Below are 18740 nucleotides of genomic sequence, written 5' to 3'. Positions count from 1 at the left end.
GATGGTTGGACGGGTGAACAGAGAGCCAGTCAGACAGACAAACAGAAAAAAGTTTAAGTCAAATATATCACAACCCCCGACATCTGTAACAAAGGTGCAGGGATACGTGCAAACCTATATATTATCATTGTCTACCGTTATTGTCGCAAGATAAGGAAATTGGTCGCTACTCAATTAACACCATAACTTGAATTGAAGAGGAATTCTTACTTATTAATAATCAACCCTTGAGCCATCTTTCCAAGTAGACAATTTATCATCCGACAATACCTTTACATATTTAATAGTGACTATCAAGAGGCAACTTGTTATCATATAGAGTTAAAAATTAACCGAACTTATCTTAATTCTATGTAAGAAGGGATATCTTATGGCCGCGTACATCTCTAAAGGTAAATATGATCTTGTTCACAAGTCTGCAAAAAGGACACATTCGGTATATAGGCTAGTGCACAAGTTCTTACCAATACGCCTTAACGCCTTACGCCTCTACAGCTAGTAGAGTTGAGTTTTGGAGATCGTCACCTTCCGTCCAACGTCAACGAAGTGGATGTTCATACCGGAGTTAAATCGCTAAGTTCACACTTCTAATGCAATGTTCTTCTAATTTCATTTTGTCAAGAATTTTTCAGGGATTTGGCTTCGTGGAAGTAAGAAGATATTTGTATATTACTATCTGGTTTTGTAACTGAATGAGTGTATGACAATCCGATGGTTTGGCGAAGATTTCGGGGCAGGTGCTCTGTGTTGGTAGTGGTGGCTGTGCTGTGTTTTCTGCTGCAGGGTGAGTACCGTCATTGTTAGGTATCGGGGAAGCCGACATTCTTCATCACATTAAGAACAAATATTAAAGACACAATTAAATAAGTTAATGACCTTGTAGAGATTAAGCATTAGTTAAAGTAGTCATAGTTAACGCAGATTATATCGATTATATGTAAAAGCAAAATCATACAAGAAGGGACTGGTTGCGTTCTGGTTTTTGGGTTATTGATATGATACATAAAGTAATTCTAGTTTTATCCTTTTAAAGAAATGCCTGAATTTGCTTTGTCTGTATTTTGGGTTTCGCAATTAAATGCTCATTTTAATCATTTTCATTGAAAATACACTGGCATGTGTAGTTTCCTCTTTTCATTCATTCAAGGTGCCGCAATAGAGGTAAATGGACAGGACTGTCCTAAAAGGACTCTGAATAACACGCTGATAGTATCAAAAGCGCCGACTACCTCTACGTACTGTTATGAATCCGTGCGGCCTAAAAAGACTAACATCCGGAAAGACTGGTCAGAAGCTAATGCCGATTGTGCTAAAAACAAAGGGGAACTTGTTGTTATACAGTCGGCAGAGGTATGGAAGTCAATTAAACAGCTTTTTGGGAAAAAGATTATCGGAAGTTGGATTGGATTGCATACCTCAAAGCAAGGAAAAAGGTGGAAATGGACTTGGGCGACCGGCAAGTGTTTTTGGATTATTTTGTCAAGTTAGATAATATTTTGTTGAGTGATTGTTTGAATTTTGTGTTGTTTCTCTGTCTGTCCGCCCGAAGGCTAACCACTTTATTTCTCTCTCTCTCTCTCTCTCTCTCTCTCCCTCTCTCTCTCTCTGAAGGAAGACAGATACGTTAAGATTTTGCTTTATCCGCTTACCTAATCGGATATAAACATTGTCAAGCTATGAGAAAATGCCGTTGCATCAAAATGACATCAGAAACGAGGGAAGTGGTTAATAGGGTTCTGAAGTCTCGTTTGCATGTGCGTGATAATATAGCGAATACTGCGACGATATTTCCTCGCCATCTCAGATTCTGTCTGTCCTATTTACACTGTTTTAGGTTATTCACAGGATGCCGAAAAAAATGAACACTTCTCCGTGCTACCTCGGTAACACACCCAAAAACAAAGCAGAAACCACGTTGACAGCTTTAGCCACTGTAGCCTCAATGTTGTGCAATATATTAAGCCTAAATTACATTTACACGGGCGCCGTGCGAGGAAATTGTCCGTACGATTTTTTTTAAGCCGTAAGGATCTACAGGCTACGCCGAGTAGGCCCCCTATGTCACATGGTCTTAAATCCGTACGATTCCGTCCGATTTCGCACGGCCACCGTCTACCTCCGCTCAGACACTATACGAAAATGGAATTACGGGCAGTATTCGTGCACAGTTCAGGCATCGCTTTTCAAATGTAATCTAGGGGTCCATTCCCACAGATATTTGGATCGATCTATCTCCCTGGGGAGTCTCACTAAATTGCTGTCAACTTGGCCGGCTTAAATGTTTGTCACGCCTAGTAAAGCTGTTAGGGGTAATTATCTTTATCCCCTACCGGTAGCTGATGTGGTAGGCGTGACAGACATTTAAGCCGGTTAAGTGATAACAATTTAGTGAGACTCCCCAAGGAGTTAGATCGATCCAGATAATCCAGATGGATCGATCTATGTATGGGGACCCAGTCTAGGCCTTACTTGTCCCCGGAAGTGACAAAACCTCGCGGAATCCCGTGAACTTCAAATCTTACTTCTGTGTCCTTTAAGCAGCAATAATGGGAGTTTGTGCTCTGAAAGTGACTATTCTATTTGCAACAACACCAAGATATGTACATGTATTTCACGTAAATGAAAATGGAAAAGGTTGTTTTGCCAAATTTAGACCTTTATTACGTATCTTTCCCCCTAAACTGTAACTTATCATTAAATTTATCTTTAATCAACAGTTTATCTTGAAGAATGTTGAACAGTGTTGCTCATTATATATTTATATGTAGTTGTAATATATCTTTATTTTACCTTTGATGAAATAGACGTCATGTAAATACATAATCTGTTCCCTTTATACACAGAATTATCACTAGAAACATGTTTTTTCAGTATTAAACAATGTTTAGATAATTTAGTAATTTGATAACGACGAAACTATTAAATTTGCCAACAACCGATAAATTAAGAATATGTGTATACAGCTGCTTAATTAAGCCAGAAACCCAATTTCTCTCTCTCTCTCTCTCTCTCTCTCTCTCTCTCTCTCTCTCTCAATACAGAAATGAATAAAAAAATAACTCTTCGGTTTTAGTTTTCTTAGAGAGACAATGACTGTGTAAGTCAAGATTATTTTCCCTTTACCAGGTGATTCTTTGGTACAATGGGAAGGTATCCCATTTCGAAGTTATGCACCAAAGGCACAAAACTGTGTTTGGGTGAAAAGGAAGAGTAAGAAACCGTTAGCATACAATTGGTACGTCGGCCCTTGTTCCACGCCACGATCATATCTGTGCCAATACGGTAAGTACAAGTGCCATATCTAAAGAAATAGACTTACAAACCACGAACTGAGGGTTAAAGGTTTATATTTATGGTACATGTAGTGTTAAGGCACCACATAAGAGAAAAGTAATAATTATTTCAGTTTAAGAATGCATATGTGTAATTGTAAATAGAACACTCGAACTTTTAATGTTAATAAAGTGGTGGTATAGGATATCGGGGACTGGTGCCTTTGAAAATCAGAGAAACAGTTTTAAAAAGTAGGCCTATCAGTGACTGAAGTACACAAAAATAAAAACAAGATTGAAAGGGGATTGGAAAGCACCAAATATTTCATATGTAACGATCCATGCATACTTACAATCAAACAAGAGCAAAGTATGTAACCTGTAGATAGGAAATTTTGTTTGGCTGTTCGTATTTCACACATTTCATTTTTTTCTAAAATAAATTTGCCATGCTCCTCCTAGTAATATGGACGCAAATTGGTTTAGGCTTGGTAACCACCATATCCAGCTGCATAGTTTCGAAAGTCAGAACTTCAGTACCATTTTTGCATAACCACTATTGATCGAAGATACTTTATGCCCAAACGTGAAAACGCTGGCTAGATTATAATATGTAACAAGTTCATGATCGACATTGTTCCATTTCATAGATATTGATGAATGCGCCGTCAACAATGGTGGCTGTGCTGGTCGGTGCACCAATGCCAACGGCTCCCATACCTGTACTGGTGGCTGCAAGAAAGGGTATACTGCTACAGGGAATAGATGTACAGGTGCAACTATTTTACATCCTTTTACACCCTTTTCATACAGACGATAACTTAAAATCTTTAAATTTGACTAGTTTATCTGTTTAAAGTTTTATCGACAATTGGCTTTATTATATCAGCCATATGAATAGTGCCTATCTAACAGACGCAATGATATAATCAAGTTAAACAATTCAACGTATTTGAACAAGCTTTGTAATTTTTAGATAAGATAATTATGTTTGGCTATTTGTATTTCAACGTTTTCATATTTTTTCTAAAATAATGTTGTCATGCTTCTCATAGTTTCTGCCAGAACTGTGGTAGGCCCTAACCACCATATCTAACTGCATAGTTTCAAATATCAAAACTTCAGTACCATTTATTCATAACCATTATTGATCGGAGATAGGCCTACTTTATGCCCAAACATGTGAAACCGATGGCTAGGTTATAATATGTTACCAGTTCCGAGATCTAATTTGTTCCATTTCATAGATATTGATGAATGCGCCGTCAACAATGGTGGTTGTTCCGGTCGGTGCACCAATGCCAACGGCTCCCATACCTGTACTGGTGGCTGCAAGAAAGGGTATTCTGCTATAGGGAATAGATGTACAGGTAAAAACATTTTACACTCTTTACAATAGCGTAAAATCTTAACATTTATCTAGCACTTGTGTATCTAGTACTTGTATATATAGATTTTTATAGACATTGGATTTTTTGTATCATCCATGTGATGAGTGCCTATGTAGCACATGCAAGGATGTGACCATTTGCAACAATAGTACTTATTTGGGCATCAATTCAGTCCTTAAACGGTAATTTATTTGAATTAATTTGTATGTTTTGATGCTTGGTGAAAATTAAAGAAAAAGAGAGGCTTCGTTGAAGACTTTATACATTCAGTTTTTTTTTAACAATATATTAAAACATACATGTTAACAAAAACCGAGTGTTTCTAAGAATTATGCAGCTCATCATAGTGTACATATTTGCACACTGATCATCAAACTATTCAGTTAATCCTCTCAACCTAGATATAAATGAATGCAGCAATAAAAAAGGCGGCTGTTCAGATATGTGCGTAAACCTGCCGGGATCATACAATTGTAGCTGTGGCAAGGGATATACGTTAGACACAGATGCCAAAACATGCAAAGGTTCATTACACAGTAGTTTTTAAATGTACTCACTTCACTATTTAATACGTTTTCACATTGCTCGCATCATGATTTAAGAAGTCATTGCTGTGATCGTTTATTTGTGATGGCAAAATAGGAATGAAAAACCACTTACACGTACTGTATATTATAGGTAATTGTGTTTTTCGATGAAAATGGTTAGTGGATAATGCTATGTTACTAAAGGGTACTTATTTCAATAAATTAAACAGTTTTGAAAGACGTTGCAATGTAATTTGCGTGTATTTGATTTGCTGATAATACCAAAACGGTTTCATTTTAACACCTGGAATTTCAAGGTTGACCATTAATAATGTATTAAAAATCTGTGTAAAATTTCAAGTTAAAAGCTAATGAGCTGTGGTAGTTATTGAATTCTGTAATTAGTAACGTCTTTTTGAGCCACCTATTATTTCTCAGACGTAGATGAATGCAAGACTAACAACGGCGGCTGCTCACAAATCTGTAAGAACCGTCCAGGGTCATTAAAGTGCAGTTGCCGGACAGGCTACTCCCTAGCATCAGACAAAAAACGGTGTAATGGTAAGATAAACAAGAAACCACAATAAATATACTGACATAAAAAAAAACTAATGTAAAATACTTAGATCTTAATAAGCACACGCAAGAACATAACTACATGCAACAATACAACTTATTTGGGCATCAGTTCAGTCCTTAAATGGTAATTTATTTGAATTAATTTGTATGTTTTGATGCTTGGTGAAACACTCAGTTTTTGTTTTAACAATATTTTAAAACATATATGTTAACAAAAACCGAGCGGTTTTAAGAATTATGCAGCTCATCATATTGTACATGCTTGCTCACTGATCACTAAACTATTCAGTTAATCCTCTCAACCTAGATATAAATGAATGCAGCAATAAAAAAGGCGGCTGTTCAGATACGTGTATTAACCTGCCGGGATCATACAATTGTAGCTGTGGCAAGGGATATACGTTAGGCACCGATGCCAAAACATGCAAAGGTACATTACACAGTAGTTTTTAAATGTACTCACTTCACTATTTAATACGTTTTCACATTGCTCGCATCATGATTTAAGAAGTCATTGCTGTGATCGTTTATTTGTGATGGCAAAATAGGAATGAAAAACCACTTACACGTACTGTATATTATAGGTAATTGTGTTTTTCGATGAAAATGGTTAGTGGATAATGCTATGTTACTAAAGGGTACTTATTTCAATAAATTAAACAGTTTTGAAAGACGTTGCAATGTAATTTGCGTGTATTTGATTTGCTGATAATACCAAAACGGTTTCATTTTAACATCTGGAATTTCAAGGTTGACCATTAATAATGTATTAAAAATCTGTGTAAAATTTCAATTTAAAAGCTAATGAACTGTGGTAGTTATTGAATTCTGTAATTAGTAACGTCTTTTTGAGCCACCTATTATTTCTCAGACGTAGATGAATGCAAGACTAACAACGGCGGCTGCTCACAAATCTGTAAGAACCGTCCAGGTTCATTTAAGTGCATTTGCCGGACTGGCTACTCCCTAGCATCAGACAAAAAACGGTGTAATGGTAAGATAAACAAGAAACCACAATAAATATACTGATATAAAAGCAAATGTAAAATGCTTAGATTTAAATAAGCACACGCAAGGGCATAACTACATGCAACAATATTACTACTATTTCATTATAACAACATTTGGCTGTATCTTTTTCTGCGATTTTTTAATTTTATTATTATTTTTTATTTATTTATTTATTTATTTATTTATTTTTTGTATATAATGAAATGAAGAATTTCTTATGATAGCATTTCTTTGTGGATATATTTAGCCTCTGTTATAAACATGATTCAAGGCATCTGATTATCACGCACTTTCTTTTAATAACTTTATCTGATTTACACTGAGCAGTGCCTACCTTACTGTATTGCAATAACTCTTTGTAATTGATCCGACAGAGGACCATGTGCATTTTTTAAAGACAATGACGAATGTAGCAATAAAAATGGTGGGTGCCAGCACACGTGTCATAACACCCCTGGGTCCTTCACCTGTGCCTGTAAAAGAGGGTTTGTCCTCTCCTCTGATGGCAAGACATGCTCAGGTATTTATTACTTCAAATGTGGTTGCTTTAGTTTTTTGTCAGACATCTACGACTAATGTGAGAACTGATTTTAACAACTAAAATTTTATTATTACTTACAGTGCACTAAACAAAGAATATATATTTTCCTAAAATCATAACTTGAATTATCATTATCAGTGTTGATGATGTTGCGATTACAGCTGGTATCCCAATGTAAATCCCATGATAAATCTAAAAACTCAAACTATGTAAAGTACTACTGGATGACTAATCAGCATAGTATTATATACTGTACAAATATGATCAAATAAAAGAGATGTGATGCACCTTTTATTAGATACATTTACAATCACTTGTATACGTTATTCAGACATAGACGAATGCAGGTTCCAAAAAGGCAACTGCTCTCAGACATGTTCCAACACGGTTGGTTCCTTCAGGTGTGGGTGTAGAACTGGGTACGCTCTTGCTGCTGATAAACGAACATGCACGGGTGAATACTTTATTGAATAGTTTGTTTATATATGCATTTGTTTGTTTGTTTGTTTGTTGTAGTATAAAAAAGCCGGAGTATAGACCTTTGGTTGCAATGGAATAATACTGATTTGCGGTATTGCAAACACGACGCCACTTTCTGAACAAAAAAACAAAAGAAAATGGGAAAGATATACATTGTATTTATAATTTATATTTATGGCTTATTTGTGGTATAGATATAAATCTTTTCGTAAAGCATTATTTGGTACTTGAGTATATTCCAAAGTGCTGGGAACCCTGACAATTTTCAACTATTCCTATATGTATGTAATATGCAAGTTATATGTTCATCTATATGGCACTCGTAAAAGATTAAACCCTTTTTCGACAAAGAAAAATAACCACGTTTATCATTTCATGATTTATAACTATTTTCTATGAAATAATCAATTTCTTAATTATCATTGTGTTTTGCATACTTGGTTTGTTCAAAAAGACGTGAATGAATGCAGAAACAAAAATGGCGGCTGCTCCCATAACTGCAGTAACACCATGGGCTCCTTTAAATGTAGCTGCCGAGAAGGGTACTCTCTATCTGGCGATAAGAGAAGCTGCAAAGGTAATTTACGAGAACATCGGTGCTATTACACGCGATTGCTATTAAGCATGATGAACAATAATTTTTAGAATAAATGAGTCCAAACATATTCTCCTTGTTTTTTTTTACGGTTAATATAAAGGTATTTTGAAAAACATTACGTTTTATCTGTAAGGCAGAAAATAACATGCCAACAGAGATGGTTCCCCATGCTTTTTGTTTTCAGATGTCAATGAATGCAACAATAGCAATGGCGGCTGTTCACATCAATGTAACAACTTCCCGGGATCATATAACTGTAGTTGTCCTGATGGATACAATTTACTAAATAACAACAAAAAGACATGTGAAGGTGAGTAACTGAAGCAGAAACATTTTGTGAAAATCAAATACCCTTCTTGTTAGGCAGATTCGAAACAAAACATTCTTCTCTTTCTTTCAGATGTTGACGAGTGCAGCAGTGGTAATGGTGGCTGTTCTTACAAATGTAAAAACTATCCGGGTTCATATAACTGTAGCTGTCCTGATGGATATGAGTTAAACATAGATAAGAAGACGTGTAAGGGTAAGCCCTGATACAGCGTGCACGTGTACTTCATTTATGGAAGACATTGATTTTAGGAAGTCATTTCAGCACAACTTGCTATAATATGAGAAAACTGTCTATGTATGCATCTCATTATGATACCTTGGAATAAGAAAAGTCTGCTTTTGATTTTTTGATAAGTTATAATTGTCGCACATTACACCACGTTGCTCTTGTCCCATAATATTTCAGATATCGACGAATGCCGTTCCAACAACGGTGGATGTTCGCACACGTGTCAGAACCAAGCCGGAACATATGCTTGCAGTTGCCCAGCCGGATATAACTTACTGAAAGATTTGAAAAACTGTCAAGGTTTGGTTTAAGTTATTAGGTCTTATTTATTTAGTTCATATATACAAGTATTATGTAAGATCTGTGTATAATGTTGGAAATAACGTTATTTCACTATGCCGAATATTTCAGATGTGAATGAATGCAGAATGAACAACACGTGCCACAACACGTTCACACACGTGCCACAACTTCCAAGGAACATACAACTGTAGCTGTTCAGATGGATACAACTTACTTAAAGATGGGAAAAACTGTCAAGGCACATATTTTGATATGACGTCTTTATTGATTGCAATTCATTTATATACCTGCATAAGACCTGTTGTAACTGTATAACTGATTTTGCTTTCATTGATTAATGTTCTAGATATCGACGAATGCAGTGTTAAAAATGGCGAATGTTCCCACACGTGCCACAACTACCAAGGATCATATAACTGTAGTTGTCCCGATGGATACAACTTACTAAAAGATAGGAAAAACTGTCAAGGTATATATTTTGGTTTGAGTTTTACTGAGTATTACTGATTTAAGTTTCTAGATACATGCATCAGACTTGATTTTACTTCATAACTGATTTTAATTTTATCAATTTATATTCTAGATATCAACGAATGCAGCGTTAAAAATACAACTTACTGAAAGATAGGAAAAACTGTCAAGGTTAAATATTTTGGTTTGACGTTTGATTAACGTTATTATTACTGATTTTAATTTGTTGTTAGATTTGCATAAGGTTTGATCTATCTGTATAAATGATTTTACTTTCATTATTTTATATTCTAGATATCGACGAATGCAGTGTTGAAAATGGTGGGTGTTCCCACACGTGCCACAACTACCAAGGATCATATAACTGTGGTTGTCCCGATGGATACAACTTACTTAAAGATGGGAAAAACTGTCAAGGTATATATTTTGATATGGCGAAATTATTGAATGCAGTTCATTTAATTGTCTGCATGAGACCTGTTCTAATTGTATAACTGATTTTGCTTTCATTGGTTTATGTTCTAGATATCGACGAATGCAGTGTTGAAAATGGTGGGTGTTCCCACACGTGCCACAACTACCAAGGATCATATAACTGTAGTTGTCCTGATGGATACAACTTACTAAAAGACGAGAAAAACTGTCAAGGTATATATTTTAGTTTGACTTTTTATTGATTTCAATTCATAGGTATCTTCATTAGGCTCTCAAGTGATTTTTCTTTCATTGGTTTATGTTTTAGATATCAACGAATGCAGTGTTAAAAATGGCGGATGTTCACACACGTGTCATAACTACCAAGGATCATACAACTGTAGTTGTCCCGATGGATACAACTTACTCAAAGATGGGAAAAACTGTCAAGGTATATATTTTGATATGGCGAAATTATTGATTTCAATTTAAATATATTTCCATTACGCATGTTTTATTGTAACGTTTTGCTTAACTTTTTTTTATTTTCATTGATTAATATTAGATGTAAATGAATGCAACAAGAACAATGGTGGATGTTCCCACACGTGTCACAACTACCAAGGATCATACAACTGTAGCTGTCCCGACGGATACACAATGAGAAAGGACGAAAAGAGTTGTGAAGGTATATTCTAAACAAATTAAATTAACTGAAATTATTGGAAGCAAACAAATGATGGGACGCACCTGCAAAAATGTATGATATGTAACAACAGGATCTTGAACAATTGTTCCCACTTAACCACTTAAGTTGTGTATATACGTTTTAATGATATTTAATTATTAACTAATGCAGATGTCCACATACATGTAACAACGCCCTTGGATCTTATGCAGTGTAGCTGTCCCAGGGGGGCACATCTTAATATTGGACAATAAAACGTGTATAGGTTCCGACCATTTTGTCATATTCGCTCACTGAAAGCTATCTGTATATATATTATTTAACATTCTGTATCATTTTAATAACAAGCCATGATAATTATAAACACTTAGGTAAATGGGATAACTAAAAATTAATCTCAATGTATTGTAATCAGCTGTACCAACCACAGAAGCACAAAAAACGACCAGCACGGAAACTATTACCTCAGAGCATGTCCCCATTGTTACCCCGGAGGCGACGACTCAAACCAAGAAAACACTGGCACCGGAAACCAAACCATCCCCCAAAAGCAATCCAGCTGGGCCTATTAGTACCACAGAGTATTTTATCTCAGAAACGTCCACAGGAGAAAAGACGTCAACGACAATGAGTATGCCCTCTCAGACCAACGACATTCTCGTGACAAAGACGACCTCAGTGAAAATCACATCAGCAGCTTCGCCCGTTTACACATATACTAGCGAGGCTTTAACTGCAAAAACAACCGCCGTGAAAAGCCAGTCAGTGACTTCGAGGATGCCTGCAAAGACCAATGAGGCTTTAAGCACAAAATCGTCAACCTTACGTGGCAAGACTACTGTCTCGTCGCAATACACACAGTCAGTTTTGGCTGTTTCTACGGAAACCGTGGTGGGTTTAACTAAACCATCAGTCGAACGAACAACTTTGCCAAGTGGGCCAGTTACGAAGCTCAATCCAGTTACGAAACTGAATGTAGAGACGACATTGACTCCAGCTCATATTACGTCTTCCGCGAAGCAATTAACCACTGCGGGCGGATTTCAATCTACAAAAGCAATTGAAAGATTATCTACAGACAGGACAAAATACACGACAACCAGTACCAGAAGAGAAACAACCGCTGTCCCCAAAGTGCAAACATCGAAAGAGTCCACAGAACAGACGACTGAATTTATTGAAGTTACGACAACTAGTTTAGGTGCTAAAAATACGAAATCTGTAGACAAGACAGACGCACCCAAAGACAGTACCAAAGCTGCAATGAATACTAACCCTGTGACAAAACCATCTGATCTCCCCTCCATTTCTGATAAACGTCAGGCAGAAAGGCAAGCGCAGCAGCAAGGTAGGCTTGGATTAAAACACTTCTGTGAAAAAGTCTAGCAAAAAGTCTTTGGTGAAAATCGTGCATTTTTTTCCTACAAGCATGAAAATTGACATATGTAGGGGCATTTGTGAAAATTCCAGTGTCGCCACCAAATCCAACATACCCTTTAAAGATAATATATCTAGTATATACTTTTTAAATGACTAAATATATCAGGTAATGGTTGACATGGGCCCCATTCAGAATTTGGGACTAACAAGTACAATGATCAAATATGGCAACCCACTAAAAAAGCTTGACTCTAATCCGCTAATAGACACTGAATAGATGTCCAGTGGGGAAGTATTCATATTTGATCCTCGGACTACTTAGTCCCCTATTATAAATGGGGCCATGGTCATTTTCTTGTTCGAGGCGTTTTACGGATCGTAAATTTGTCCACGTATTTATATATGATTTCACTATATTATTATTATTATTATTATTATTATCAACTCCAGAAACATATACGTATGCTGGCGTAGGAGTCGGGGCAGGGGTTATAATCATCGTTATAACCGCCATCTCTGCTTTTATGATTAAAAGGTAAATGCTTTTAAACTACCAGTAACACCAAGTTGTCAGTTCTCCGTTATTTAGCTACAATTTGTGAAAACTAAGAATATCTAGAAAACGTTTCCCCAGAATGCAGTCTGAAAGTCAGTTTGAAAGATTAAAAATTTTGACTGAGATACTTGGACTTTCTTAGAAAAACGTACTTTGTTCTTTAAAAAAATGCTGGTTGTTAATATTAATCAGTTTCTAGAATAAGAATATATGTGCTAATTTTTTGTTAAAATTTCACTGCTTTTCTTGAATGACCTGTTCGACCATAATAATTGTGTCTCTCAAGAGCCGAAGATTTTTTATTGTATTATGCATGTATGATATGTTATGCCCTACTATTCTTATATACTACTCTTCTTCTCTGCTATACAATAACGCTACTGTATAATACCAAACCATATTGTATAAAACCATGTCGTACTATGCCATGCCATACAATACCATAGGCATACATACCATATACCATACGACACAATACTACCCCTGTATAGCATACCATGTCATATCATACCATATCATACATCTGGCCATGCCATGCCAAACCATACCATTTCGTACTATAATTACAGGAGACGTGTAGGAAAAGGTCCCGACCGGCTGTATTTTGATGACCTGGACGACAACATTTCTCAACCAGAGGAGAACTCGGACAAAGCTTTCGAAAACCCCACCTACTGTGATGTCTTAAATTTATCGCAAGATGGGATGATAGACATCGATCTGGATGCTTGAAAGCATATATCCAGAAAAAAGCGGTAATTTTTTTTTTTTGGACCATTGGATGCTTTTTGTGCCATTTGGAATCAATATATTTTATTCAGTTGAAATTTTAGATGGTTTCTGATACTTAACTACTGTACAAAATAAGAAGCAGCATATACTGCGAGGATATGCATATATCGTATATGTGGTGGAAACGATGTAGAACTAAAAGTAGCTGGCTCGTGGAAGAATGATGTAAAGTGCAGCATGCTGCAACTGGATCTTGTCTACAGTTCGTCCCCGTTTACACGAATATACTGTATAATTGCCAGTACAACATCCGGTCATATTAGACCGGTTTCTCTGCTACACTTACTTAATATGTAGTAATAGAAGAATGTGGGGTTTTTACACACAACAATGGCATATTTGTAAATTGTTTTCCATTTGAATAATAGACTTCTCCTTCGTGAGGTCGGAGACGTAAATGTGGCCTATAGTTGCTTTGGAAATATCAACACACTAAAAATGTTTTAAACGCCAAATCTTCTTCATAAACATGTTTTGTTTCAATAACATTTTCGTTTATTGAAACTGATGTCACCTGTATTAAGTATATATTCGTTTATTGCAGTCTCTTCTGTTGGTAATCAATAAATAATAAAAAAAATAAACAATCTACATGCAGGTGTAGTATTGTAAACGCACACTCATCCTGAAGAAGGACATCCTCACTTTTAAAACCCCCAAAACCGCCAGCGGTAATCGATTCTAGTGTTTTGAACACCACGGCTCCTTAAACCTTTTGTCTCATTTGCTTATTTTATAAACAACCTCTTCACAAAAAAAAGTTTGCAAATAACCGAACTCCTTGGTGGTCTGTACTTTAATGATCCATTCACAGTCTAATTATTACGGCACACCCAACACAATACAATATAAAACATTAGTTAAACATGACTTCGTGTCTAATAAATAGACCTGTGACTTTTACTGAAAACTGCCATGATTTAAACTGTCAAATTAACCTATGTACATCAATAAGTATTTATGCCGCAACCTTTGACCTCTTAGGTCATTATATGCACATCTCAGCGTACGCAAATACCGCCATATCATAAAGGCGGTAGAATGCGGAGGAAGTAGCCGAGTAATGACACACACACTACCAGCATAATTTAATTTGATAGTAATATTTCTTAGCACGCACCTATTTCCACTGCAATCCTCATTAGTAAAGTAGTCCCCATGGCAAAAGGCGTTTGAAAACGGGAGAACGGCATGGGGTACCAATGGACGCATGGGAAACGCGTCCAGACCATATCTGGTCGATGGCTTCTGGTGATTGTCCTTCAAGGTAAGAGCACTTGTGAAGTACAGTTTGACAAAACTCAAACAGTATGTTCCAATATTATTTAGCATTTGCTTGTTTATTATTTTGTTCTTGAGGGTAAGTGGAAACGTGAAACACGAATAGCAGTACCATAGTTTTTGATTTCGTGAAATCAGCCATGAACCTCATGCCAAGCTACAGAATAAAAAATCTGGGAAAATGGCTTCGACGACTTAAATAATATATATTGTATATATTATCATTTTACATGTATTTTTATGTTTTATAAATTATATTAGATTATTTTTGCTTTCATTGGATCTTTAAGATGGGGTCACATTTATTACACTTTATTCCTGCCCAGTCCAGAACATCTTCTATATTAATTAAAATCTTCCTCGTTGTAGTTACATGTATTACTCATGGAGTGGACGGAGTTGGATGCCCGCGGAGGGTCGTTGCAGGACATCGGACAATTATAAGGAATAATTTCGACTTGGGCTATTGTTATGAATTCGTTTCAAGAGACTACAAAACCTGGATTGGCGCCAGAGACGACTGTTTGGAGCAAGGGCACGGAACTCTGGCCGTCCTGGACACGGAGGTCAAATGGAACGCAGTGATGGACATGTTTAAGAATGAAGACTTGTCGGGGGGAGTTTGGTTTGGTTTACACAGTACCGGCCAAGGAGGACATAACTGGACATGGGTTTCAGGTACGGTATTAATATTAATCTGAATAAGTTGCTCTGGGTAATTTCTGGTTATGTTGGGTGTGTGTTTGTGGGGGGGGGGGGGGGGGAGGAGGGGGGGTATAGCCAGTCTTAAGGACTGAAATATTCTAAAAGTTCATATGATGTCGACAACGTGGTATTGGTTTTAACTACAGACTGGCCAATAAGGCGGCCCATTGTATGAAATGTATCAGAGGCATGCCTATTAGAGGAACTGAATTGTCTTTGGTTTTTTATAATCGTATACTCAATGTGTAAAACATAAATGATATAAGGACCGTGTACATCAAGGTGTTTGGAGAGTGCTGTTCTGAGAATGACTCGGACGATGTAGCAACGCATTGAAGTCCATAAAATAAGTAACTCTGTCTGCATACGTATGTTTCACACGCTCTCAGGTCACAGACTGTGAATTTACTCCGATTTCTATCAGTTTCGACCATTATCGGCCGGTGTTAGATACAGACGGGGGTGCGATATATTGCTTGTAAGTACAGTAGTAAACAAAAAAAGTCACAGAAAACTCGGGATCCACCAACAGTAAACGCAATATTAATCAAAGATCAACGTGCTAAAATGAATTACCACAATCCTTAATGCGAATTTGCATTGGTGGATAAAACTGCAGGTTGTGAAGACTCGCGAACAACACATTATCGATGGACACAGAAGATGCGTTGGTATCGATACGGGTCTTTAATATTGGACGGGGATAATGTTTGTGAGTAACGATCCTTAAACCACGCGTTATTCTTTCAATTGGGTTTAGAATCAGTTACAGCAGTTCCTGTCGAAGATACAACCAGTCTTTTGATTGCAATTAACTTTGCATTATGGGAAATCATCTGTCGTTTTACACACACTTGAGTTTTTCTGTCAATGAATCGTAATTTTGCTGGTAAATTCAAAGTGATGTACATTCTTATCTCCACTATACAGTAGGTATATATTTGCTAGCGAAAGAAACAAATGCAACTATAATTGTGTTTCGTTTTTTCTGATTATTCATTTATCGTTATTAATTATTTGTCGCTTTAAACACTTTAGAGAAGAGTGGTTCCATTAAAAAACGCTTAATTTTACATCTTATGGTAGATGAGGTGTGCTTTATAAACTATACATAACTTAAACGTACATTTACTTACGTATATATAGTTTGGCTATACTGCATTGCATTTAAAACTGATAAATGCCTTTATCAGTACATTTTGCAATGAATCATCAGCATCCGAGATTACACAGGGCAAGTCGAAAGATGGTAAAGGAATATGGAGAGAACAGATAAAATAAACATAAAATTATATATTTTGAAAACCTCTTGGACGTATAATGTGTTAAATTCAGAGAGATCTTTAGAGTGAACTGAATATTTTGTATCTTATCATAATGGAAATTAAGTAATTAAAAGCTGTCAAAATACATTTCATTGTTTTTTTTACTTAAATATTTTACACTAGCAAATAAAATATGTTACATAATGTTGTTTCAAAATGTACTTTTTTCAACAGGTGCGTCCTTGGGTGAGTGGGATGTTTGGAAAAACCATAATCACGTGAGAAGCCAGTGCTGTGCTCATATCGAGACCACTGCAGGCGGAAGTAGCTGGTACTGGGATGATGATAAGAACTCACGCAGGCGGAAGTTCATGTGTCAGTACGGTACGTGTGAATGAGAAAATGAAACTTGTTTTTGCATTAGTTCACACAGCCGTCTGTAATTCTTTGTTCAGTGGATGATAAATTGATAAAAAGGAAAAAGAAACTTGACAAGAAAAAGATTTTGATACAAAAAACTTCGTTAATTCACAGATGCCAGTGTCACGTCGATGCATGTACCACTGTACCTGTATTTCGAAACTTATTAAAAAATCGAACTGAGATTTTAATACACTATGTTTACATGGCAAGGTCATTTGTAATTAATTGTATTATTAATTACGCCACTGTATGGTATCATACATGTACCCACGCGTGATACAAAAGGACGGATTTACACATACATTTGTAAACCTAACCGTCAACTCAACCAATTAAGGACGACCAAATTAATTTAACCAAACTCCTATACATGTACGTACCAGTACTGCAGAGTGTTTGGATGTAGGCACATTGTGCAGGAGGCTACTCTTTTTGTTTATTCATTAGTATTACTAATTACTTATGTGGCTTATATAATTTCTAAATGCGATACACCTTTGAGTAGCAAAGGTGTGGGTGTTTACTGGTATACATGTACATATTCGTAGGCCTATTTCTGCGCTGTAAATGATGTCATACACTATTCAACAATCACATATGCTACGATGTCATTCATGCTATTTCAGACCTCGACGAGTGTTTCCGTGGGAACGGTGGATGTTTGGATCTATGTAAAAATACTAATGGCTCTTACGAATGCGCAACCAAAAAGTGCCGGAAAGGATACGTTTACTCTTCCGCAGAAAAAAAATGCAATGGTAATTACACATAACTTTCTCCGGTGTAAAGCAACTGCGGGCCCGTAAACAAAGAACCCCCCTCCATTACATTTAAACAGGTTAGGCTTAGCGTGACGTAAGTGGGGCAATATATTAGGCATGTTTCTCCTTGTAAAAGTCAATGGAACCTGGACTCAGTATCACAGGAAACTTTCGCGTACTCGACATCGGCATAAGTCGGTTTTCTTCTACTGCCCTTTAATAATACTTTTAATTGCCTGTAATTAAATTGTTTTGTTTTTTATTACTATTCACAACTGAATTGATTTTTTACACGATAAATTTCAACATGCAATCATGCAAAGGTCTACTACAAGATGAATACATACACTACTTAAAATACGTTATACTGATATCTCTTAAAAGCATTATATTATAGAAACCACCCTTATAAATCTATCCATGTTTTTCTACGCCAGATAAAAACGAGTGTAACACTGAAAATGGCGGCTGCGCAGGCACGTGTAGGAACACAGTTGGGGGTTACCGGTGTGACTCCAAGGGGTGTGCAGAGGGGTACAGGCGAGTCCGGACGGTATGTGTAGGTAAGTAGCTACGCAGGATGCCCTTTCACTCTCTTCCATGCACAACCAATTAGAATGCAGTTTATACATTGTCGTCGATCAAATTAGAGTCCGTTCCCACACTTACATCGATCTAGCAGGATCGACCCACCTCCGAGGGATTTCTGGCTAAATTGCTTTGAGCTTAAGCGGCTCTGATGT

General features: G+C 36.5%; 2 protein-coding genes across 8 annotated transcripts; both read left to right on the top strand.

The window, feature by feature from the left end:
* The first annotated feature begins 360 nt into the window (after positions 1–360).
* Positions 361–14150, top strand: LOC106161014 (uncharacterized). Of its 7 annotated transcripts, XM_086996087.1 has the most exons (23): positions 361–392; positions 633–784; positions 1148–1456; positions 3127–3282; positions 3923–4045; positions 4520–4642; positions 5629–5751; positions 6077–6199; positions 6641–6763; positions 7178–7300; positions 7653–7775; positions 8256–8378; positions 8584–8709; positions 8800–8922; positions 9136–9258; positions 9608–9730; positions 10027–10149; positions 10258–10380; positions 10475–10597; positions 10712–10834; positions 11250–12182; positions 12665–12749; positions 13340–14148. In XM_086996087.1, the coding sequence occupies exons 2-23, from the start codon at positions 712–714 to the stop codon at positions 13500–13502; spliced, it is 3690 nt and encodes a 1229-aa protein (XP_086852213.1). In that variant the 5' UTR covers positions 361–392; positions 633–711; the 3' UTR covers positions 13503–14148. The 7 variants fall into 7 exon arrangements, with proteins under 7 accessions (XP_086852213.1, XP_086852212.1, XP_086852214.1 ...); XM_086996086.1 differs by lacking the exon at positions 361–392 and having other exon boundaries at positions 406–784; XM_086996088.1 differs by lacking the exons at positions 361–392; positions 8584–8709 and having other exon boundaries at positions 406–784.
* Positions 14151–14493: 343 nt separating this feature from the next.
* On the top strand, positions 14494–18668 carry LOC106161013 (uncharacterized). Its single transcript, XM_086994827.1, has 5 exons — positions 14494–14829; positions 15213–15521; positions 17048–17197; positions 17863–17994; positions 18435–18668. The coding sequence occupies exons 1-5, from the start codon at positions 14754–14756 to the stop codon at positions 18566–18568; spliced, it is 801 nt and encodes a 266-aa protein (XP_086850953.1). The 5' UTR covers positions 14494–14753; the 3' UTR covers positions 18569–18668.
* The last annotated feature ends 72 nt before the right edge of the window (positions 18669–18740 follow it).

The sequence above is a fragment of the Lingula anatina genome, chromosome 9, assembly GCF_051362555.1.
Source record: "Lingula anatina isolate TDL-2025a chromosome 9, LinAna3.0, whole genome shotgun sequence".
In the NCBI taxonomy this organism is placed as follows: domain Eukaryota; kingdom Metazoa; phylum Brachiopoda; class Lingulata; order Lingulida; family Lingulidae; genus Lingula; species Lingula anatina.
The sequence above is the reverse complement of the archived record's forward strand: the minus strand, read 5'-3'. Positions and strand labels throughout refer to the sequence as shown.